Raw genomic sequence first — 26,275 nt, forward strand, 5'->3', positions numbered from 1 at the left:
AGAACGCGACGGACATCCCGAACAGAATCGGATAGACTCGGTTTAACAGGGAAACCGGGTTCAGTACGACGCGATGCTTGGTATATCGTGGAACCATCGAGCATAATGTCGCGATCCGATCGGTTCGCTACCCTTCTCGCTCTCCTCTGCGCGCTTGGGTTCGTTCATGCGGTATGTGTTTCTCATCCCTTCTTGGTTGTTCACCCCCGCCAGAGTTGGGCAGTAATTAATTACACGAGTATTTAATTACATCTTCAATTACATGTGCAAAAGTGGACTATAAGTACTAGACTGCGGATCTTGATGCATTTATAGCAAAATTGTTTAGATGAAATTCAAAATTGTTGGAAAATTTTTAAAATTGAAGATGTCGATATATGATTTTTCCTCTGTTCAAATATTATTAAGGGAGAAAATAACATTCAATTTAGTTTCTATTCCTTGCAATCGATGCAGATAATTTTTATTTTCCACAAAGATCCGCAGTCTAATAATTACAATGAGAAAACGGTTGAATGGTCCGAAACATAAAAATTAGTGGTTCAAAAGAACAATTACACTGAAGTAATTGTTAGACTCAATTACAATTACTGTAATCGTGTTAAGTAATTGCAATTACTCCTTTCACAATTACTGGTTGAGTCAAAGTAATTGCAATTACCAATTACAATTACATGCAATTGTAATTTTATTTTTGCAATTTTTAAGTAATTTTAGGGCAATTACAAGTAATTGTAATTGACAGTTGCAATTACTTAACACCAAAATGGCACTAAAGAAAAGTAATTAGATACCTACTAAATGGAAATGTCTAAAAAGAACAAACAAAAAGCATATGTTGTAGGTCATTTTGAAAAGTAATGGTAATCGTTTCTGTGAAATATCAAATAATTAGCTACAAATAAATATTTAATGAATAATAAATATTTCCTAACCTATGCTTTTTGTTTGTTCTTTTTAGGCATTTCCATCGAGTAGGTATCTAATTACTTTTCATTAGAGCCATTTTGGCGTTAAGTAATTGCAACTGCTAATTACAATTACTTGTAATTGTAGAAATAAAATTACAATTACATGTAATTGTAGAAATAAAATTACAATTACATGTAATTGTAATTGTAATTGAAATTACATTTTGTCCAACTCTGACCCCCGCTGTGCTCCCTTGCCGCCCGGGATTTTAACGCTAGGTTTACCGGACCCGTCAAAATGTCGGGTTCTAACATTCTTAACGGAGTAGACTCGTTTCCAGAATTGCAAGGGTGCGGCATTCGCCTTCTCATTTCTCGATAATGTGATAATGTGAATGTCCCCGTGTTTGTACACGGGGTTTTTCTATCTTCCTCTAAAGTCCTATTTCTTTGTTTACGAGGCGTAATTTGCATTATTCGGCTATTTTGCCGGATAGTATGCTTCAGAATAATGTCGTAGACGGAATAAAAGGATTTTTCAGGGAGATAACACCCTAGATCGATCTTTATCTAGCGTTTTTGATTTGTTTTCTGATAAATCGACAAAACAAATTTTCAAACGAAAGTTAGTCAGTAATTACATGGCGATAAATTGCGATAAATTGGAATCAACAAAATTTGCAAGAAGATTCTTGTTGTATTAAAAATTAAAGTCAGCTTGACTTATTTTAACGAACTTGTATTTTTTTCATCACTAATCGACGCATCTCTGTACTCTGTTGGAAAAAGTATTAGAAGTCCCAGATCGAAAATGAATTAGTTTAGAAAAGATACAAATTTTTCCCCCTTTTTCAAAAGGCATTGAACACTGTGTGACGTTGTGAAATGATCTACTATGCTAATTCCGTGTGACTCAACGACGAGTTGCAGTGAGAATATTGCGTTCTGTTACGCGCCATTGTATTTAATCGTATCTTAGCTTTGCTTGATTCTTCTAAGCAGCTATCTATTTTGTTTCCTATTAATTTCGTGGCGAATTCTCAGACATATCACTAAAACTTGTACAAAGGTTCCGCATGTTTCAACGGATGGAAAATAATGTCTAAAACATTCCTTTAATTTTGTTAATAATTTTGGTGTCGTTGTCGCGATTATTCGGAAGCTATTCGAATAGTTTTCTTGCAAATCTTTAATATTTGAAGATCATTATCTGTGCAAAGGAAAACCTCGTTGCCATTCATTAATGCGATAAGTGCTGATAAGTTAAAATAACATTACGGAACGTGAACCGCTTGAACCGTCGCGACGCGTCGCAGGCTAGTTACACAGTCTTTCGTAAAACATCGCGTGCAATATGTGCGCATAATTTCACAAATAGATTAAAAGAACACGCAGGAATAAAAATATTGATAGATAAATGTACAATTTATTGTACAATATCTATGGATCTAAAATTGAACCTGGCGGGTGCATCGGTGCATACACATAAAAAATAAAGCCACAGGAAGTTAGGACGTATTATGACTGGACTTCCGAATTTGATGCATTTATAACAAAAATGAGCGAGTGCAATTTAAAGTTAAAACGTTGAAAATATTAAATGACTTTAAGAGTATTGACATATTATTTTCATCATTAAAAAAAAATTATTATCATCACGTTAAAATTATTAATGAAGATAGACATACAGAATAAATAGTTCTTCGCGGAAAAAAGCAAGCATAACTCCTGAACTATTGATCCTACAGGATCGATCTTCGATCTGCAGCCGCCCCAGGTACAAATCTACTGGATTACATACCAAACATATCTTAATTTATAGGAGAAAGATTTATTAACGAAAAACGCGACTGTGCCAACACGCATCTACGTCGCGCTCTGATTGGTCCGTGTTTTTCGTTAACCCTGATCCGTCCCTCATTTCACGAACTGATTCTGTTCCTCGGAGTCAAATTGACACAGTGATAAAAGATCGATGAATTAACAAGGTAAATAGTTAGTTTTCGGTGTTCTTTTTATTCAAATTGATGAGTTAACGTTTAAATCTTAGCTTTTTGGTTATGTGTTCCGCATTGAAAAAATAAACGGCGCGAAGTTTCGGGAAAATTTATCGATAAATAACAGAACAGTATAACTCATTTCGGGAAAACTGTGTCAAATTGACACGAGGGACAAATGAGGGTTAATAACTCGTGAACAATGCCGCCGGACGCCATTATCGCAAAGAAAATGTTGCTTCGAACGGTCTCAGGAACCTCCCACTTCCGGATGTTGAAGGAATTTTGAGATACTCTGTATAACTTTTTATAATGTCTGAAGCATTGTATAATTGTTTTAATTGTTACTTATTTCACGGTGCAGATTTATGATCCTAGAGAAGCGACTACCAAGCCACCATATCGAAGGGAGCCGGTACTTCCTTGGTACTTGTCTACTCAAGACGACCAAAATTCAACCGAAGATCAGTCGCGTTCTCCAAAATGGCAAGTGGATCCCGATAATCCTGTTCCTAAAAAACCGTACGTAGTGAATGCTGACACAAAGACCTGGAGCCCTTGGAGAAAAACCTCGGAAAGCGGAATCGAACATAGAACAGAAATCGCAACCGATCCTCAACCGCCAATCGATTTTAATCAGGATCGTGATTATCGATATAATTCCCGCGATTTAGAACAACGTCAAGATGGCGATCCAGCTAGGCACAAAGGAAATTCGGAGAACGTGAAAAGCAATCGAGATTTCTATGACGGGATATCTCCTGATAACACGGTAAACATATTACGTCAACTCGATATTACGTTGCAGGGGAAGTTCTGTCGTATTTTAAAGAGAACATTCGAATCAATTTATAAAAATATACAGTGGGTGTACAAAGTATTCGTACACCTTTTAAAAACTAATAACTTTTTTATAATCGTGCCAAACGACCTGATTTTTTATAATCAATTAGAAGCATTGGTTTACGAAGTGATATGCAAGAAAAATTTTCCAAAAATTATAATTTACAAGGTTACATGCAGAAATAAAAAAGGCAATTTTTAAAAGTTTTTTATTTGGGCCCTTAATGAAAATTTAAAATATGTGTTTTGTGGATCTATGTTAGTTATACACATGCTTCAAATTTTGATCGAAACCGATCAACATATATACGAGCTACAAGCGGTTAAAAATGGTGACAATCGTAGTTTTACACGACTTTTGATCAATTTCTGCTTAAAATCCACAGAATCGTACATCTTTCGGCGTGTCTCGTTTTTTCCTGCGTCAACCGATTTCGATGAAATTTTCAACATTTGTATAAATAACATAGATCTAAAAAACGTGTTTTTTAAATTTTCTCTTCGAGGGCTCAAATAAAAAAGTTTTAAAAAATGCTTTTTTTATTTTTGCATGTATAACCTTGTAAATTATAATACAATTATTTGAAAAATCTTTTTCGCACATCATTTTGTAAACCAATGCTTCTAATTGCTTACAAAACATCAGGTTGTTTGATACAATTATGAAAAAGTTATTCTGTTTTAAAGAGCGTACGAATACTTTCTGCACCTACTGTAATAACTAGAAATTTTTGTATTTTCTTGTATTTAATGTATTTTCTTTCTAAATATGTTAAATAGGTTGAAAGGAATATAACAATATTTTTAAATTCTTCGAATGTCTTCACTATTTGAAATTACACCAACTCAGTTCTGTCATAAATTCATAAAATCCGTTGTCTAATAAAAGTTTTCTTTTTTAAAAAAAAAAATCATTTGTCAAGTTTTGATTTTCCAATGCAGAAACCCCGTAAGGAGGAGCTTTCCCTTTCGTCAAATTCGAAGTCCACGGTCGCGCGATACGATCCAAGGCAAGGAGTACAGTGTCCGGAAGCAGATTCGACTGGACAATTTATCTACCCTCCGGATTGCAAGTTTTTTGTGAATTGTTGGAAGGGAAGAGCATTCGTGCAACCATGCGCACCTGGGACGCTGTTCAGTCCAGACAGTCTGGAATGTGATTTTCCGCATAAAGTCAGTTGTTACGGAGGGGAAGTTGCCGATTTTCCTTCGACGGAGCATTTGGAGTCGTTCGGACGAGAACCACTTTTATCTAGCTCGCATAGCTTCCTGGAGCATGAAAGGCTGCAGGTCAGTTCCCGCATAATTATTACTTCGCGAAGAGCATGGTGTTTATGCTTCAGTTTCCGGGACCAAAAATGTTGCACTATTTCTTATACAATCCTGTAGATTTTCATGAGAAAAATCCAAAAATGCAAGTTCTAAATCGCGGAGTCGGAATCGCTCAACTTTAAATACGCACAACTTTTGTGGCAGGACCTTTCGTTAGGCAAAAATTTTATTTACGTAAAAGTTTCGGATAAAATGGGTTTAAAAGCAACTTGGAAAGAATCAACTTTATTCGAAACTTTTACTCAAATAAAATTTTTGCCCAACTCTGGTCACAACTAAAATCTACATTACATTAAAAAAGTTAAATATTGTTGGTTTCCTGCAGTTCAACTATCTTTTTTCCCCGCCACTGTATTTACTACGAGTATTTACTATTCAATTTTATGTACAGGAACCACGATGTCCTCCGCACGTAACAGGATTGCTGCCTCATCCGTCAGATTGCAAGAAGTTTTTGCAATGCGCCAATGGTGGCACAATTATTATGGATTGCGGCCCTGGAACAGTGTTCAACCCTGCAGTGAGCGTTTGCGATTGGCCACATTCTGTGAGAGGTTGCGAAGGTAACAAGACGATAAGCAAAACCGGTAGAACGAAGGTAGTCCCAGAAGTACCCGACCTAACAAAGAAAACAAGACATTTGGGAAAAAATGACTTTATTTCTCAACGTAGTCTCCTGTTAGCTCGATACACTTTTCCCAGCGATGTTCAATAGCTACGATACCCTGTTTATAGTGAGATCCGTCGAGCTCCTCAAAATAGTCATCAACCGTAGACTCTACCTCTTCATTGTTGGCAAATCTGTTATCACCGAGCCATTTTTTCAAGTTTGGAAACAGGAAATAGTTTGAGGGGGCTAAATATGGCGAATAGGGTGCGTGAGGAAGCAATTCAAACTTTAACTCATTGATTTTGGCCACCGCGATACCGGATGTGTCGCGACGCTGTTTTTGTTCCTCTGTATGCAAACGCGGCACCCATTTTGCGCACAGCTTTGTCATGTGCAAATTTTCAGTTAATATGTGATATACAGCACTTTTTGAAATGCCTACCATGTCTGCTAGCTCGCGCACTTTCAGTCGATGATCATCTAAAACCATTTTGTGGATTTTCTTCACCATTTCTGGCGTGGTCGACCACTGCGATGTTCGTCTTGACAGCTCGTACGGCCTCGTTTAAACTCTGCCACCAATATTTTATCGTTGTAAACGAAGGAGCAGACTCCCCCAGAGTAGAACCCATCTCGGCTTTGATATTGATTGGACTGAGACCTTTCATATGAAAGTATTGTATCACATAACGATGACCAAATTTTTCCATGTTTACAAATTCACTAAAAGCGTTCACTATTGGTGGCTGCCAAACAAATACTAAATAACGTAGCGTCTTCAGACTTCAAACTTAAGGTTTATAAAGATTCTACTTTTGGCTATAGCAAGTTTTCAAATAACAACCGCCAGCGATATGTCAAGGTCGGGTACTTCTGGGACTACCCTCGTACCTTCAACGAAACGAAAATCGTTACAGTGAAGCTTACAATTAGCACGCATAATAATTGTTGTACAGATTCCTTTAAGACTAAGGAGGACGCTACAACACCATTGGTTCCTCCCGAATATGGAACCTACGGTCATGAAAAACTGAAGTACAACGAACATCAACCGGTGAAGAAGATTGCTTGTCCTCCAGATCATACAGGACTACTACCTCACCCGGATACGTGCAAGAAGTTTTTGCAATGCACACGTGGGGGCACTTTTATTATGGATTGTGGTCCTGGAACAGCCTTCAATCCTCTAACGAGTGTCTGCGATTGGCCATACAATGTACCAAGCTGTAGCAAAGGTAACACTGTACTGGGATTCAATGCTGCATAGTAAATTCCTGCCAGATAAAGGGTTTCATTAACAAGCATTTTGCAACTATTAGAAAGTACAAAGAAATATAATTGACCATGAGAATATGAGAGTCCTTTCTATCTTTTGACTCAAACCTGAACCCTCTCGCATGTTTAGTTTTCGCTAACAAATATTTTTTCCTAACAAAGAATTCATTTTTTATCAAAATCTTGCATTTCTGCAAAAATCAATGCTTTCGTTGCGTGGTAGAGCAATTTTACTTTCGGATTTGGATTCAGAATGACAACCTCCATAAGAATCACCCAACAGTAATTCCTAAACGCGGAAAAAGGTTAAATTAACACTGTACTGGGATTCAATACTGTAAAGAAGTTAAATTCTGTTGAACTGTGCAATTAAAGCAATAGCTTAACCCTTTGCACTCGAAGCAATTTGAATTTTAAAATCAAGATATTTGTTTCAACCCAGATCATTTTTGTTCTATGTAATCTTTTTTACACTGTGCGCATAAAATTGAACCTGTTTTTCTATACATATAACAGTTGAGCTTTTTACAATTTATAGAATAGAGACAAATTTAATAATGTTAAAACTGTTTTGCATAATGATATGGCAGATTTTAGTGGCGCCACAGGCTCGCCATTCGAGTGCAAAGGGTTAATTAGTTGAATTAATCCTGTAGCTAAAGAAACCTTTGCTATCACTTGCAGAGAAGGCAACAACCGCGAGACCATGGTCATCGATGGGTTCTTCGGACTCAGGAAAATGGGAACATGGCCGCCAATATAATTGGACTTCTACGGCGACAACAAGTCGTCCAGGTACAGACTGGGAAGCCTTGCGCCCAACATGGCGACCAAGCTGGATGCCGAATACTTGGTCCACCGCAAAGCCGCCAGAAACAGCGCAGCCCATTCCTCCAGGTCAACATAGTCATGGTGGTCATTACAATCCTAATCCGGACGCACCACCGCGTTGGGACCACGCGGAAAGTTCGGGCTCACCACCCGGACAATGGCAACACAGTGGAAACCACGACGAGACGTATCACCACCACCAGCATCAATATCATAACCATCGGCATTATCCACACGCATCAGTATACGACTCTAACCGCCGCACTGAAAGTCAACAACCGTCTCCTCCGTACGATTCCTCCCAACCCCAACCACCAAATCAACCTACGTCCGACAGCAATTGGCATTCCAATTCTGGACATCATCATAGACAGCACTATGTTCCTACTCAAGAGCCTAGCTACTTTAATCCCAGCGAAAGTTGGCATCCAGGACACCATGATCATCCTCATGGCAGGCCTCACTCTGCCCCACATTACCCAGAGTACGACGATTCCGATCAACAAACGCAACAGAGACCATTCGATCCAACAGAAGACCCTTCAAACACTCGTGTCCCTACTCAACCAGGTCAGTCCAGTTGGCATTCCACTTCACGACACCATGATCGTCCTCATGGCAGGCCTCACTCTGCCCCACGTTACCCAGAGTACGACGATTCCGATCAACAAACGCAACAGCGACCATTCGATCCAGCAGAAGACTCTTCGAACACTCGTGTCCCTACTCAACCAGGTGAGTCCAGCCATTCTGTTCCCAGTGGCAGTTGGCATTCCAGCTCAGGACACCATGGTCATCATTATGACAGACCTCACTCTGCTCCGCGTTACCCAGAGTACGACGATTCCGATCAACAAACGCAACAGAGACCGTTCGATCAGACAGAAGATTCTTCGACAAGTCACGTTAGGTTCGACGAAGGAAACTTGTCGCCGAACCGAGGAATCGAACATGTCTTTAGTTCTAATAGGAGAGAATACAGCAGGAGTGGTTCCGAATTGCCTCGCCCATCAGGTGAAAATGTCTACGTGGACAGCACCCACGAATTGCCTGAGGACTCGAGACTGAAGCCGATGCGAAACAGGACAAGTTGGACTCTGCCGGTTCCTAGTAGTCGGAGTCATCAGGGACCATCGTCTCAACCACAAAATAGACAGTGGGATCAAGGTAATATTTTAATGAATGTTTTAGTCGTATAGGTTCATCTTTAATACACTATTAACTGGTATATCAGTTCACTAATTGATTGTTGCTTGTTGTGCATTTAATTTATAACTAGTCTTGTTGGGTTTGCACGTGCCTGTGGAATTTTGCACTCGAGATCATCATTCTAATACGATTGTACAATTACTGCATGAGCGTCGTTAATTGAATTTCTACTGCTTGAGCTTGGCAAATCGCATGTTCATAATAAGCGGTTAACAGACGAATCAGTTCAGAGATCACGGTTCACAGACAGATTTCGGGAATCAGGACCTAGGATCGATACATATCAGAGCACTGCTGATAAAGAGGCAGAATCGAAACTGAATCAGTGGTCATCGAACACCAATATTTTTCACCGTGCAACTGGAAAATATCCGCCAGGTAGGCAAAGTAACGTATTTGAAGGTCTTGCATTGTATTGTTTAGGGATGGGATCAGGTTCAATATGTACTCACGAATCCGAGTCAAATTCAATAATCAAGTTTCATTTCATGGGTGAAAAGTATTCATTGTATACAAGTAGTTATCGAACCTCGGAATGAGTACTTACAAGAAAAGATACTTATAAGTACTTCGGTGTTGAAAGTAATCGAAACTTTCATAAGTAGTACTCGAATCTTGGAAATCCGATTTAATCTTGGAAATTTAATTTAAAAAAATTTCATCGCTCTACCTCATTTCTATCGAAAGTTCTTTGATTTTGCCTCCGATTTGGACGAAAGTTCCCACTGTGCGCCGCGCCGGAACAGCCTTACGTTGCCACGGAGCGTGCAAGAATACGGAAATTCGTAACGATATTCATAAAAATTTTGAAAGTTTCGAAACTGTTTGACCATGATTCGAGTATACTTGCAAGTATTATTTACGTTTACCACAGTACTTGTAAAGGGTTCGAAACTGTCTGGCAAAGGTTCGAGTATACTTGGGAGTACTATTTTTTTTTCGAAGTACTTATAGAGAGTTCGAATGTTCGAACCTGTTTGCGAGGTACTTGATCCCATCCCTAGTATTGTTTGTTCCTGTTATATAATGTGTTCCCTTTACATTCGCAGGAGTTAAAGATGCTTCATTTTATCCGTCGAGACCAGCTCCTCCAAGCAACACGCAAGTAAATGTAAATGGTACGCGGTACCATTTCATTACGAATGGGATTCAAGTTCACCAAGGACACTCGAACACGAAAACATATGGGCCAAATGATCGTCGAAGTTCGAATCAATTCGATAGAAACGATCAGAATATTTACATCGATTCTCAATCTACCATTCCAGTACCGTCTATGGACCTCCAACCGCCGTATCAGAATCCTGGCGATCGTTCGACTGGAGTTAAAAATGTTTCCTCGTTCGAACATGGCCGTCGTACTCCTAAGTATCATCGAATGAGTTCACAGAGTTCCGATGATCTAGCAGGATCCGGTAATAATTATCAATCGATAGCAAAATTATATCAAACACTCTGAAGTTCTGAAAATCAGTCAAAAATCGGATTGAGCTGAAATTTTGCAACTTTCCGTGGCTTTCTCCTACAAATTATGATGTATTTGGTATGTAATCCAGTAGAATTAAACGAGGAGAACCTAGGAATCGAAGTTTCGATTCTGTAGGATCAATGGTTCAGGAGTTATGCTTGCTTAAAGTTCAACATTTTTCAGTGTTTTTGATAGGTAAGGGCGCCGCCATATTGGTAGTGACGGTTAGACACCGTTTACCGAGTTGGTTTGTGATTAGCTCGGGGAGGGGGACGGCAAGGACTCGGTCGCTTCGCGGTCGTCACTACAAACCAATAAAACACTCAAAATTTCTCAACTTTAATCAAGCATAACTCCTGAACCATTGGTCCTACAGGATCGATCTTCCATCTGCAGCCGCCCCGGGTACAAATCTACTGGATTACATACCAAACACAGGGAATGTATCATACTAGTATCGTTTCTCACCTTACCGACGAATTTTGGGAAACACGTTTCCAATACAAAATGTGGGTATCAAGAACGTCGTCAACTTTGTTATTAATTTAACAGACACAAGATACCATCGGGTAATAGTGTCGGATACGAATGTCGAGCAGCCAAGTTACCCCCCTCCTAGTCGGTCGTTGGTACCTCCAACAAATGGTGCAACGAATTTATCAGAAGAAGGCAATTACTACATACCTTCCGACCTGCAGCCGCCATATTTTGATCCATCTCCAGCAAACTCAAACTATCCAGCTGAGCCAGCAACAGATCTTCAACCACCATTTCCCGAACCTTCGCAACCAGATCGTTTCTTGGTGCCCCCGAGCCCTGATGAATCAAATAACTCCAGTCAACGTCCGAATAATACAATGGGAAACCATGATGGAAATGATCGTTCCGACGTCGTTAAGACTACCAATCGAAGAGTTCCCGACATGCACCTAGTCGTCCCCAGGAAGAAGAAGGTCCAACGAACTTTGGAGAAACCTCCGATGACAGTCATCACCACTACCGAATCAAATATCCCCAGTGTAGAAATCGGGACGGACGAAAATGTCTCGACAACCGAGAGTTCAGACGCAGTCGAGACAAACGTCGATTACATAGATGTGTTGGATGAGAAAAAAGTATGGAAACCAGTGCTAGTCTTCCAAAACAGAACTCCAGCGACTACGGAGTCAACCAATATAATGAAAATCAATCAGGAAAAGGCCGATGTAGATCTGTTCAATATCGAAGAACCTCCCTTCGAGGAAGGTAAGTCTACCGTTCGAAACATTGAAATATGTCCTCTAGTTTCATGGGAATTTCAAGCAGACGGAGGTAAGCTGCAACTTCATTTGCAATCATATTTAATCGGTCACGCTTTTGGCATGAAATCCTTTGAATGACAGCTTATCATTGGCTTTGACAACTGGCGGCAGTATACTTTATAATCTTTAATCGTTCTAAATTTGTTGATAAATATATGTTAATTTTTCTTTATACATGGTGTTCGCGATAATTTGGACCAGCGTTTTTTTCGTAAACGGTAAACATTAGAAAAAACCGAACAGAAGGAAGTTATAGTATATTTCACTAGCAATATGATAGCGTATCTACATTTTTTTTATTTGTAATATTTTTCTTAAAATAGAGGTGACCTTCATTTTTCTTAATGGAATGCTACATATTTTTTTACATCATGTAAAAGCGGGAATTAAGACGATTTCAACCATGTAGTATATGTAGTATGGTCTTCAGGTCATACAAGGTCAGTATGGCCCTTGGTAAGCCCAATGGAAATCACATTGAACACGAGATGTAGTCTTATGAATACAACATAAGTAAATACAATATTACAAAATGTTTAATTTATTTCTTTTATTTCTGCCCTTGTATGACCTGAAGACCATACTATACTACATCGTTGAAATCGTCTTAATTCGTCTTAATTAAAAAAAAATGAAGGTCACCTCTATTTTAAGAAAATACTACAAATAAAGAAAATGTGGATATGCTATCATATTGCTAGTAAAATATACTATAACCTCCCTCCTCTTCGGTTATTTTCTAATGTTTATCACTAATGTTTATTCACCCTGTATATCTATAAACGGTCTTACGATGATAATTTTCCAACTTCTGTTCCGATCGAAATATGAACTTCTCGGTTTTTGGTTAAACTTCAGCTTAGGGAACCAGACATTTTTACTTTTTTTTATTTAATCTTGTAGATTTTGACGAGACAATATGGCGAAAATCCAAGTTTTAATGTTAGGAATTTATTGGTTCAAAAATTACGGGTGTTTAAAGTTCAGTGATGTTAAGCGTTTTTGGGCGCTGCCATGTTGATATGTACTCAGTGACGCGGGTGGATCCACGCTGTGGGGAATTTAGAATACTAGATTATTTAACGATGTTATTATCCTAAACGTATAAATTGCTATTTTTCAGAGGAACCACCGTTTCCATCGTACTATGTACCACCAGTGGAACCATTAGATCATTCACGAAAAGTAGCGCATCCAACGCCAATTTCCGGCCAAGTAAGAAGCTTTGATATTAATTAGACCTCTACATTTTATGACATATTTTGAAGCAGAGTTGGGCAAAATGTAATTTCAATTACAATTACAATTACTTGTAATTGCAGAAATAAAATTACAATTACTTGTAATTGCAGAAATAAAATTACAATTACATGTAATTGTAATTGGTAATTGCAATTACTTTGGCTCAACCAGTAATTGTGAAAGGAGTAATTGCAATTACTTAACAAGATTACAGTAATTCTAATCGAGTCTAACAACTACTTTAGTGTAATTGTTCTCTTAAACCACTAATTTTTATGTTTTGGACCATTCAACCGTTTTCTTATTGTAATCATAGTCCACTTTTGTACATGTAATTGAAGATTTAATTAAATACTTGTGTAATTAATTACTGCCCAACTCTGTTTTGGAATGAAATCGCCTTAAGATTAATCCAATAACAAGTGTGCATTTTCTTGATGACAGGTGATTCGACTTAGGGGTGGTTCTGGACCTCACGATGGTTATGTGGAAGTTCAAGGAAAGATTCCTGGCTGGGGAATTGTATGTGATTCCAGCTGGACACTCAAGGAAGCCGATATTGTATGCAAACAACTCGGATACACGAGGTATTTTACGTATTAATTAACCTTGCCGAGATAAATTACAGGGTGATTCAGCTAAATGTCTCAGTTGTAGTATTTACTTAGGCAAGCAATCGTGGAATAAGGAAGTTTATTTACAGAGGTGCAGAGATGGCTTGGAAAGGAAGGGATAATCGCAACGGTGTCCCGAAGTGGGTTGCTGCAAATTCTGTCACGTGTCAAGGCAATGAGACCAGATTTCAGTTATGCAAGTAAGACGCCAAGATTCATAGGTTTCTTTTTGGTCGAGCAGATAAGACTGTAATAACTTCGGTTGCATTCATCGCAAGCGTTGTGGTGCCATCTAGCGGCTCTCCTCGTTAGACGACGCGCGAACCCGCTCCCTACATACCAACATGGCGGCATCCATAACTATCAAAAACTCATGAAATCGCCCAACTTTACACGCGTATAACTTTCGAACGAATGATTTCCGCGCGTTGAAACTTGCATTTTCGGAGTTTTCTCGTAAAAATCTGCAGAATTGCATAAAAAAATGTGGAAAATTCTTGGCCCCAGAGAGTAAAGTTTAATCCCGATTGATTTTTTCCGAACGCGCGGGGATTTTCCTGTTCATAAAACTAAAAAAAAGATATGCAAGTACGTTTTCCAGAAGGGACTCATCAGTTTGTCGTAATAATTATGACGAACACTTTGAGAATTCAAAAAGTGATTATTTCTCTGCGAATAAACCAGTAGACTATTTTCAATTCTACTGCTACACCTAATAGAATTGTTTCGTGATTGTTTAGATTTACACACGAATCCGAATGTCGTGTGGAAAGGGACGCTGTTGGGGTGAAATGTGTTCTAAATCGAATAGCTCACTGCCGCAAGGGTGAAATTCCATACGAGGGTCACTGTTATCACTTGGCAGATCCTGACAGCGGCTTCAATCACGCGGAGGCGTTGGACTATTGTTCAAAGAGACAGTCACGTCTTATTGATATCACTAGTCAGGCGGAGAACGACTTTGTTTCGGAATGGCTGCTGCAGAAGCACCCGGAAGTTGGTTCTGTCATGACTTCTGGTGTTGGTTTCACTACTATGAGTCACACCTTCTGGCTTTGGGAGGATTCGTCTCACGCCAAGTTTAAGTGAGTACTTACTCCAAAATATTTATACAGGGTGTCCTAACTTGACCACCTTGAATAACTTTGCTGTTTTTAAAGATACGTGAAATTTCTGAGGGACAAAGTTGAATGGTAAAATGGGGCTCAAACGATACCAAAACAATTCTTGTTTTTATGTCATTTTTTTTAGAGATATAAAGGTCACCTTCATTTTTTTAAATGGAATGAGGTATTATTTAATACATCAATTGATGCAGCTGGACATTCGTTATAAAAAAGTATGTATAACTATGTATGTTGAAAAGTTAGTAGTTCAGGAGATATTTCAATTTAAATAACTCTAAAACACCAAATTTAAATTTAAATATCTCGTGAACTACTAACTTTTCGACATACATAGGTCAGTACCTTTTTATAACGAATGTCCAGCTGCATCGATTGATGTATTAAAGAATACCTCATTCCATTAAAAAAAATGAAGGTGACCTTCATATCTCTAAAAAGAATTACATAAAAACAACAATTGTTTTGGTATTGTAGGAGCCCCATTTTACCATTTAACTTTGTCCTTCAGACATTTGACGTATCTTTAAACACAACAAAGATATTCAAGGTGGTCAAGTTAGCTGGGACACCCTGTATAATATTTATCCAGCATGGTTTTATGCAACGTCACGATTACAATCTGGGAAAAGATTAATTAGTCTTTAATTGAATTCTCCTGTAGATATTCAAAATGGTGGCCAGGTTGGATGGAGGACAAGAAAGATCCGCCGACTGTGGGCTCGCGACCCCTCTGCATTGTAATGAAACGCAAATTCCCGTGTCACGAAAGACCAGATTCGCTTTGCGTAGCTGATTATTTCTTTTGGGATAGCGAAGACTGTGCCACTTCCACGAAGGGCCACTCCTACATTTGCAAGAGATCGTACGATGACATCGGTATACAATTCTTCATTTGTTTATTCGGATTTGATAGTGAAACATAAAGCTGTAAACATATTGGAAGACTTTCCAAATGTTGTTACATCGTATCTGACGTTTCTTGTCACGGACGCCGTTTTGAACAACTTGATACACTTATCCTTATAAATAATACTACCGGGAGTGACATGTTTTTAAATAATAGATAAGAGAGTTTGCAAAATTCTTGCAAAGTTGTTCATGTAAACAAAAAATATTTCTCATTTTTTAAACTGGTTAGCTTTACGAAGAAATACTAGAACCACACGATCTAAGAAACACCACGGACCCGAGGGTTTTTCCTAGATCAAGTATTTACCAAAATTAAAATAATCTAAGGCATTAAAATAATCTCTTATTGACAAACTAGGTAAAATAGTAGAAACTGGCGAGTTTATCTCATAAAATTATTACTTAACATAAATAATTACTTTTGAAAAATTTGTGATTTATTCTTATATACTTTTCTAATTGTTTAAATAGGTTGCGTTTATGGGAAAGGAGGCCAGTACGCGGGAAACGCAAATGTAACAGGAACTGGGAGACCATGTCTTCCATGGAGTGATGAAAAAGTAGCCCATTCGCTTTCGATACTTGTTAGTTTCTCCATTTTCTGTTTTTTTTCGAATTCTATTGTGCTTTTTTAAAGTGTTCAGTCAGATATCATTTTGTATCGAACGATAAAGGATGTGACATTTCATGTTTCAGACTCTTAATCGAGATGTCAAAGAAAAATTGAAGACTCATAATTACTGCAGAAATCCGCAACCGCTTAAAGACTCGAGTCCATGGTGTTTCACAGGACGAGGGCAGCGAGAATATTGTGACATCCCCCCTTGTGGAAATATTGGTATGTAGCACTACATATATATTTACAATCTAATTTCTAGAAACGATGAACAAACAATACAATTAGACAATATTAATGTTATCGGTAAAATAGAATTGTACGTTATCGACATCCGGCACAAACATCTAGCGGCTCCGTTTGCTAGATGACGCGCAACTCTGAGTACCTACATACCAACATAGCGGCGCCCTTACCTGTTAAAAACGCTTCAAATTTCTCGATTTTAAACACCCATCACTTTTGAACCAGTGGATTCCCAAGATTAAAACTTGGATTTTCGGCATTTTCTTGTCCAAATCTACAGGATTACACACAAAACTTCTCGATACCTAAAGTTTAGCTATTTCTCACAATTAAAATTAAAAATATGTATCGCGTTGTTATTCAATACTTCGCTCTATATATTTACCCACCAATGTACTCTAACGAATCCTTATTCAGCGTCTACTCATTTACATAATTAATTTAAGCAACGTCTATGAATTATTTTTAAACAATGTGCCAATTACCTAGATTCAGAACACAATGTAATTTCTTTTCCAGTAACCCAGAAGTCACGGCTAAGCGGGCAATGCAAACCGAGGCACTTCGAGTGTTTGCCAGGAGAATGTATTCCTTCGCCGTGGGTGTGCGATGGGGAAGAGGTATTAATATTAATATTTTTAAATGGTAGAAAAAGTTAAGGCTGTCTCATTAATCTTCTTGCAAGTAGAAAATTGCGACTACACGGTGTTAAAAAATAATTTGAAAATTACGTAGTACGTATTACAATCCACACCGTAACATTAATCTGACGTCAATTTATTCATTATCTTTTAAGGACTGTACAAACGGCGCGGACGAAAGGGCTTGCACGTCACAAATGGATCTTTTCCAAAAGCACGCGAAACATAAACTGGAAGGTCACGATGTCGAAAAGTGGTTGAACACGCCATTAAAAACGTGTGCTCTTAGATGCAAGGAGGCTGATTTTACGTGTCGATCGTTCTCGCACAAGTACGTCAAGATTATTAACAGTTTGCTCTTAAATTTGACCGCATAATCATTGTAATGCAGTAATGTTTACCTATTTGTTTTTAATTTCCTCAGGGCAGCAGGAAATATTTGCCTCCTAAGCGACAGTAACATCGGTATGACAGGTTCTCTGAAACCGAATCGCGAGTTCGATTACTATGAAATGAGGGACAGGAGTATAGATTGCGATGGAATGTTCGTTTGCGGAAACCGAAAGTGTATCGACCAAATGCAGGTATGCAACGGCAAGAACGATTGCAACGATCGTAGCGACGAGATTATCTGCACTGTGGAGAATTTGGATTATGCCATCCGGCTGGCTGGTTCAGATAACGCTTACGAAGGAAGGGTTGAAGTTAAAAGTAAGTCGGGTAAACTCTAAATGTTTGCCTTTCTCCTATAAATTTTTACTTTTTTTTTAAAGTTCACCCCTAATTCCTATAAATAACGTCTTTCAAATATTTTCTATGAGCTTGACGAGAATAATTTCAACAGTTTTGGGAGTCTGGGGCCAAGTTTGCGACGACGGTTTTGGCATGAACGATGCAGATGTAATTTGCAAAGAACTTGGCTTTGACCTTGGCGCTCTTGAAGTCAGACCAGGAGGTTTCTACGGTAATTTGGATCCACCTACGAGGTTCATGGTTGATCAGCTTCAATGTCGAGGAAATGAGACTTCCTTGCGTGAATGTGATTTCGAAGGGTAATTATTACGAACCGGTTTGTCTATTAAAAATTTTATAATCTTGTGTAAAATTTAACACATTACCGGCCGGTGATTATTGTATAATTTTGAAAAATCTACGGTACGTGACTATAAACACTTTTTAATGGAACCTTTCATAGCAACAGCAATTTTCTTTGAGAACTAACAAATCACCCTCAATAACGTCATCTAATGGTTTCATTGAAGATTGCAATGTAAAAGAAAGTTTCTACGCTTTCTTTCGGTACAGCACAATTATTGAAAGTCCTATTAATAGGCTTCCGGTAGGTAGTGTTAAGATTGTGCTTCATTTGTGCTTGTGCATTCAGGAATTCCTGCAGCGCAACCATGATTTCTTAACAACTCATTCCGTCATCGTAACAAACAAAAGTATTATGGCTGTGATTATACTTCACCTGAACAGACCAGAAATTTTTTACTTGTTGTATACAATCCTGTAGATTTTCTTAGTTTTAATCTTCAAGTTTCAATCTTATTAATCTATTGTTTCAAAAGTTATGTGTGTTTAAAGTTCAGCGATTTTCATCGTTTTTGGCAGGTAAGGGTGCCGCCATGTTGGTAATGTTGACATGTCTGATGTCGATAATGTAGAGCGGCTATCTCTAAGGGTTACACTTTGTTTTGGGACAGGCCTTTCCAACATGGCGGCGCCCTTAATTGTTAAAAATGCTCGAAATCGCCCGAGTTCATACACGCATAACTTTTGCACCAGTGGATTCCTAAAATTAAAATTTGGATTTTCGGCAATTGCTCGCCAAAATCTTCAAGATTACATAAAGTTAAAAATGTCTGGTTTCCTCAGGCGAAGTTCAGCCATGATTCTTTATATTCTTTTACAGGTGGGGCGTTCATAACTGTCAACCAGAAGAAGCTGTAGGTGTTGTTTGCAAAACAGCGGTCGATGCCTGCCAGGATGATTATTGGAAATGCGATAATAGCCCTGAATGCATTCTGAATGCGTACATATGCGATGAAGTTAAGGACTGCCCTGATGGGTCTGATGAAAGTGCCGAACATTGTGATGTGGGTACAAATTAAATACTTTCTAGAAATCTATCATACAACATGAAAAACTCTGATATTATACATCTTTTTCGTATGTGTATACATTATAACATGGTTCAAAAAATACTAGCAATTTTTGACAGGGTAGTTCAGGCCTGTCCAACTTCGTCTTCGTCGCGAGCCAGGCTCCCCACCATCAATCAGTCCGTTTCCCCACATTACAACTAATAATCTACCTTCCTGTACATAATTAATTTTGAAATATTCCTCAAAGTTTTTTTTTGTCGCTTCCTAGTATAAACAAATCTGTCTGTGTCATTTGATTCTGAGATGTGATTTTAGGCACCTTTCGAAATACGTTTGGCGAACGGGAGTACTCCTCTGGAGGGAAGAGTTGAAGTTCGTCACCATGGCATATGGGGCACTGTTTGCGACGACGATTTCTCAAATGCCGCTGCAACAGTGATCTGTAGATCTTTAGGATATGGAGGGAAAGCTATGGTCAAGAAAAATGGATTCTTTGGACCTGGTGAAGGACCCATCTGGCTCGATGAAGTGAGTTTAGAAAACATGGTATTAAAACGGATGACGAAGTTTACGTCCGTGCTCAGAATTGGATGAAACTTTGGGAATAGGTTCTTCTTTGACTAAAATGATGATTGTCAGAAGGATTTTTGGCGGCTAGAAAAAAAATTGTTTACCATTTCAATGTCACTCCCTACCTTACCAACATCACTCTTGTATTTTCGTATGCGTGGACGAATCTCTCTTCGCCTATTAATCCTAATCCTTATCCTAACTAATTCTGATCGCATAATCTTCCCATTGTAGATATTCAATTAATTGGTTTACCAATTGGAATTTTGAAAACATTTTATATTAATTTCCAGAACATACATATTTAATATCTTTAATTAATTGCAAAAATGGATCATCACCAGCTTTGTTGACCCCATAGCGCCAAAGAAATTCACACGTGTGATCTATAATTGATTCATCCTTAATGCGACCCCTACTTAGACCAGGCCTGGCCAACACGCGGCTCGCGGGCCACATGCGGCCCGCCGGGCGATTTTATATCTCTATTGAAACTTTCGTTTCTCGTTGTTTACAGAAAATATTAAATAAATTAAAATTTCCATGTGTCGTTACATTTTTGAAAGCATGTTTACTAGTGTGCGGCCCGCTGTAACGTTACGCGTCATCAAAGTGGCTCGTGAAACCATTTGGGTTGGCCAGGTCTGACTCTTAGACTCTAGATTGACATTAAAATAGTAAAAAAAATTTGTCGGTAAGGTAGGGACTGACATTGAAATGATAAAAATTTTGTTTTTTCGAGTCGTCAAAAATCCTTCTGACAATCATCATTTTAGTCAAAAAAGAATCTATTTTCCCAAAATTTCATCCAATTCTGAGCACGGACGTAAACGGAAACACAGCCAAACAGGTAGTAATACATTTTGTTTCATTCTCGTTACAATAACATTGTCCATCATACATTTATAAGGTTTCCTGCCGCGGGAACGAGACGCAACTGTACCGGTGCGATCACAATAATTGGGGCAGACATAATTGTGATCATGACGAGGACGCAGGTGTGATTTGTACACGCGGGGATGCTCACGATTCTAAGGTAAATCGAAATATTCTAGCTACGCCGGCGTAAATATCGAAATAATAATTTCTCCGAACGCAAACACAATCAAACTTCAATATCCATGAATATTATGGAAGTGGCTGTGCTGTGGACAATTTAAAATAGTTAGACAATTGATTATGTCCGTTTTGGGGTACAATAGGATGTTCCGCTTAGAATATAACAAAAGTAGTTTGGGAATTCTCAGGTACATAGTAACTACCGTTTCTTCTTTATATTAGTTTAGCGTAGCTTTTTAGAGAATGTTCAAAATTCAAGCGATCGTCTAATCAAATTCTTTACATTGTAATTTACTTTTAATATTCAACGACATTTGAATTAAGTAAGTCTGTGCTAGGTAGGGATATTAACAGCAAATACTATCGATAGAAAAGAAACATATTTAAGTCGTAGAGAGTTTGTAAACGATCGATAGAATCTTTACTCCAATAAATGATAAGCTTACGCAACGAAGTTTGTTTACTTGATTCCTTGACCCTGCCTATTCCTACATGTCGATTTCACGCGGACGAATCCCAATCATAGCTAACGTAATTTCAGTCGAACTGGTCGCCAGTGCTGGAGAAGAACATCGAGGATATACTTCCAGCGAATTGCGGCAGGCGATTCAAAGATTTCAACGATGACGAGGATCTTATATTTGGGAAGGTTGTACACGGTAATATCGCGCCGGAAGGTAGCTACCCTTGGCAGGTAAATTAAATCATTCTGTAATTGCAACTTTTAATAACTGAACAGCGATATATCCAGTCTATAGTAAAGTATTGATCTAAGAAAAACACTCGGGTCCGGACTGTTTCTTTGATCGTGTAGTTAATTAAAGACCGTCTATTAAAACGCTAAATACAGTTCAAGTTATATCGTGTTTGGTGTCATTTTAATCGGACAAATGTCGCAAATATGTTGATGAAAGTTCCATAAACAAATTAACAGGCTAGCCTTCGAGTTCGAGGTCACAGTAGATCGAGTCATTGGTGTGGTGCAGTGGTTCTTTCGCCTATGCACGTGATCACAGCAGCTCACTGTTTGGAAGGATACAACAAAGGCACTTATTTCGTTCGTGCTGGTGATTATAACACAGAGGTAATTCAAATTTAAAGTTTAAAGGAACGCAATCTATTAAAAGCTACAATAATTAAAATTCTTGTTCTGTATAATTTGAAAAATACGATTTCTTCGAAGGCCAAAGTTATTTTCTGTAAGACTAAATCGTAATAAAACCTCAACATATACATATTTTAAACGCGTTACGATATTTTAGAGGGATGAGGGAACGGAACTGGAAGCTAATATCGAGGACTACTACATCCACGAAGACTTCCGTAAGGGTCATCGAATGAACAATGATATTGCTCTTGTATTGCTGAAGGGGCGAGGAATACCTCTTGGCAAGGATGTCATGCCAATTTGCTTGCCGCCTGAAAACATAGAATATCCATCTGGCCTCAATTGCACTATTAGTGGATTCGGAAGCATCAAGACTGGAATATCAAGTACGTGATTTAAAGGGTCACTGGGGCTAGTCGACTAATTTTTATAATTTAAGAATTGGTACATTATAACACGATACACACAAATTGAAGATCATGTTGATACGCAATAATTGAAGATCATGTTGATACGCAATAATTGAAGATCATGTTGATACGAAAAAATGAAGATCATGTTGATACGAAAAATTGATAAGAAAAAATGATAAAAGAAGTTGTGAATCATGTTGATACGAAAAATTGGTAAATGAAATTGTGAATCATGTTGATACGAAAAATTGATAAGAAAAATTGAAGATCATGTTGATACGAAAAATTGATAAGTAAAATTGAAGATCATGTTGATAAGAAAAATTGAAGATCATGTTGATACGAAAAATTGATAAGTAAAATTGAAGATCATGTTGATACGAAAAATTGATAAGAAAAATTGAAGATCATGTTGATACGAAGAATTGATAAGTAAAATTGAAGATCATGTTGATACGAAAAATTGATAAGAAAAATTGAAGATCATGTTGATACGAAAAATTGATAAGAACAATATTCTATTGTAGTTCAATTTTCGCATCTAACATTCTAAATGTAGCGATGCTGTGCTTTGCACACTTCTAATTGGTTACCCTATAATTTAACAGTTATTCATCTGGTTGTTTCAGCTCATTCAAATGATTTAAGATATGGCTGGGTACCATTATTAGATCAATCCGTCTGTCGAGCGGGACATGTCTACGGTGAGGCTGCAATTAGCGACGGAATGTTTTGCGCTGGATACCTTGACGAAGGTGTCGATACTTGTGATGGTGACTCTGGCGGGCCGTTAGCGTGCTATCATAACGGTAACAATATATGTATATAATAATTCTTCAAAATCTTCCACAATAATTCTAAATAATTAAGCTATGTGAAAACAGAGCTGGCTACGTCTCAAGTCAAAAGTATGGGAAATCGTATCTGAAAATATTTTATTTTATTTTATTTAACGCTTAGAAGAAGGATGGTTGTGACGATTGTACACGGTGTATAAAAAGTAATGGTCATCCGTCCTAGGGTGAACCTACAGTTACTCGAAATAATATTCGGACGCTCTAAAAAAAGTCGATAACCTTTTTAAGTACGTTTTAAAGTTTCATCAAAATCGATTGATGTGGGGAAAAACGACAGGCATCGGAATCTTTCACAAATGTGCACCGAGAGAGATCCAGTGGTGTAGATTCACCCCTAGGACGGACACCATTACTTTTTATACACCCTTACAGATGGCAATCTTTCTTTCTATTTATACAGTTGTTCATCAATTTTTTAAAATACATTTTCAATGGAATTTTGTATAGAATTATTGATCTTTTCTATTGTATTCTCCATTCTACAGGTGCTTTCACATTATATGGAATTACCAGCTGGGGACAACACTGTGGGAAAGTCAACAAGCCCGGCGTTTACGTTCGCGTTTCTTATTATCGTCGTTGGATCGATCAGAAAATTAAAGAGTCCCTCTCGGGAAGATAGAATTAGTTTCTTACGGCATACAACTTTCGACTCATAGTCAGTCAAATAATTTCGAATTAGCGTAATATTGAAATGTGTGCCATACTTAGTGATTGTGTGTTTCACAATAAATTTGTATACTATAACAACTCGCCGAGTGAACATACAATGCGTTTAATGCTTACTTAATATTATACATATTCATATACAATGTACTAGTACTTAACGTTGGAACAACAATGTGTAAAATGTTCTCGTATTATAGATAACAATTGAAAACTCTTAGCAACTTAATTTGTACACGAACTGCTAGATTAATATTACGTAAATGCTCTTAAATATCATTGAAACCTTAAATCAAGTGGAGAATTTGTTTAAGAAAACAAAATTGTATTTGATACCTTCGCTAGATGTAAGAACAAATTTTGAAAGATTTTCAATAAAGATCTTATAAATGAATATCTATGATTATTTCACACCTATTCCTATTAGATTATGTATTTAATTAAACAAAATTAGCTAAATGAAGTTTTATTAACACAACTATGAGCACAAAGAAAACATGTCTATTCGATTTAAATATCACACATCAAGTGAGGATCATTCGGACTAGAAAGCATTGAACGATACACCGAACAAATAACTAACGGTTTTATAAATAAACTGAAATATGCAAATATTAAATCGATCGTTCCTTGAGTGAAACAATAGATTCATTTTGACATATTTCAACAATTCCCTTCCATAACATTTTCGAAAGTCACGTTCCCTCAGAACAAAATATATTACGTTATTATGTTATAAGCATGTTAAAAAAAATTTTTTTCCGCGCGTGGTAACGGAGAAACCACATTTTCTTGAAATTGTGGAAGTTTAACGAATTTTCTCAAGGTTAAAAAACGTCCGTACCATAATCTCCCTATTTTTCTCATATTCTGCCAAGTTTCAGCTTTAATTTAAAAAAAATTTCATCGCTCTACCTCATTTCTATCGAAAGTTCTTTGATTTTGAATCGAGTTTGGTCGAAAGTTCCCACTGTGCGCCGGTCCTTGCCGCCCCCGATGTAAGCGGGCGACCGTCACTACCAATATGGCGGCGCCCTTACCTGTCAAAAACACTGCAGATTGCTCAACTTTAAGCAAACATAACTCCTGAACCATTGATCCTACAGGATCGAAACTGGTACTGTACTTTTTTGGGAAGCTAGAGCAATTAGTTTGCTACGGGATGTGAAAAAAAAATTTTTCAAAGATTGCAATTGATCGGAATTGTAGAAAAACACTAAAATTTGCATTTCACAACTCTTTTCTATGGGTCTATGTTGAAAATTTAAAAAATGCGGACGTTTATGCGATTTTCTAGACTAATTTTGAGAGAGAGAGAGAGAGAGAGAGACAGAGAGACAGAGAGAGAGAGAGAGAGAGAGAGAGAGAGAGAGAGAGAGAGAGAGAAACTCGAATCAAATAAAATCTTATTTTCCGTAGTGGTAGTCTTTTTAAATCCGAAATAAATTAAAATCGTCCTAAATTCCGTCGTATTCTATATCCCAGCATTTTTCAGAAATTATCAAAAGTCATAATCGCATAAAGCTCAGCTGTCCGCTTACAAAATTTTGAGTCCGGTAAATTAAGTGCAGCCCTCTCAACTATTCTCTAACGTTAAAACAGGCATTTTTGGAGTTTCCTCGTCAAAATCAACAGGATTATAGAAAGGGGAAAATCTTTGGTCCCAGAAAGGAAAGAATAGCCGACCATATTAATGGAAAAGAACTTCTTAACGAAACGTCCATTAATCTGTAGTTTATTTCGTAAGACATCATCGTTTCTACAATAATTGTAATTGCTGTCTTGTCGCTGTTACATGATTGAGCCTATGTATGTACAATAGTCCCAACATATTTGATCGGATAGATCAAAACGCGGAAACGGATTATCTCGACGTTCGCGCAATAAATGCGCGAGCAACAAAACGGAAAAAACAGTGGGAGAGGTCTCGGGAAGTTACATTATATTACGAAGTTGCAAAAATCGAGTGACAATGTGAAATCGTTGTACGCAACGGGTCGGCTTGATCGATCGACAGCTCGATTGTCCGTAAACAATTTCCTTTATTGACTTTATTGCAACGCTGGCAGTTCTATTTTATAAACAAATTTCTTTGCTTTCTTTTTTTATCTAACGTACCATTTTCCGTCGCGGCTCTCTTTCCAGAACAATCGTGTCGTTTTAGACGAACCCGGAAACTCATTGGAAATTTTTTTGTGACTTCGACGCAGATGGAAATTCTCTTCTGCGTATGCTTCGCTTTCCAGACATTGAATGCTAGAACAAGAGGCTTGGAAACTGTGTACGGTGTTCCCGCGATTGATGTGACTTTCGGGTATGCGG

The 26,275-nt window shown here is 37.8% G+C and overlaps 1 protein-coding gene across 3 annotated transcripts; it reads left to right on the plus strand.

The window, feature by feature from the left end:
* Positions 1-35: 35 nt before the first annotated feature.
* Positions 36-24,347, plus strand: LOC143213077 (uncharacterized). 3 transcript variants are annotated; one of them, XM_076432576.1, is made up of 29 exons: positions 36-171; positions 3,273-3,680; positions 4,694-5,041; positions 5,475-5,646; positions 6,650-6,928; positions 7,653-8,534; positions 8,634-8,966; positions 9,255-9,386; positions 10,058-10,423; positions 11,029-11,721; positions 12,901-12,992; positions 13,464-13,606; positions 13,723-13,833; positions 14,374-14,718; positions 15,422-15,636; positions 16,141-16,253; positions 16,366-16,507; positions 17,051-17,151; positions 17,328-17,503; positions 17,597-17,883; positions 18,017-18,224; positions 19,088-19,271; positions 19,596-19,808; positions 20,761-20,886; positions 21,451-21,603; positions 21,844-21,993; positions 22,172-22,403; positions 23,060-23,239; positions 23,773-24,347. In XM_076432576.1, the coding sequence occupies exons 1-29, from the start codon at positions 106-108 to the stop codon at positions 23,907-23,909; spliced, it is 6,987 nt and encodes a 2,328-aa protein (XP_076288691.1). In that variant the 5' UTR covers positions 36-105; the 3' UTR covers positions 23,910-24,347. The 3 variants fall into 3 exon arrangements, with proteins under 3 accessions (XP_076288691.1, XP_076288690.1, XP_076288692.1); XM_076432575.1 differs by having other exon boundaries at positions 7,653-8,966; XM_076432577.1 differs by lacking the exons at positions 9,255-9,386; positions 10,058-10,423; positions 11,029-11,721 and having other exon boundaries at positions 7,653-8,966.
* Positions 24,348-26,275: the final 1,928 nt, after the last annotated feature.

The sequence above is a fragment of the Lasioglossum baleicum genome, chromosome 10 (assembly GCF_051020765.1).
Source record: "Lasioglossum baleicum chromosome 10, iyLasBale1, whole genome shotgun sequence".
In the NCBI taxonomy this organism is placed as follows: domain Eukaryota; kingdom Metazoa; phylum Arthropoda; class Insecta; order Hymenoptera; family Halictidae; genus Lasioglossum; species Lasioglossum baleicum.

Coding starts and splice junctions, on each gene's coding strand:
- LOC143213077 (XM_076432575.1), top strand. CDS start 106: ATGTCGCGATCCGATCGGTTCGCTACCCTTCTCGCTCTCCTCTGCGCG. Junction 3,681..4,693: donor GGATATCTCCTGATAACACG/GTAAACATATTA, acceptor TTTCCAATGCAG/AAACCCCGTAAGGAGGAGCT. Junction 18,225..19,087: donor CGTGAATGTGATTTCGAAGG/GTAATTATTACG, acceptor ATTCTTTTACAG/GTGGGGCGTTCATAACTGTC.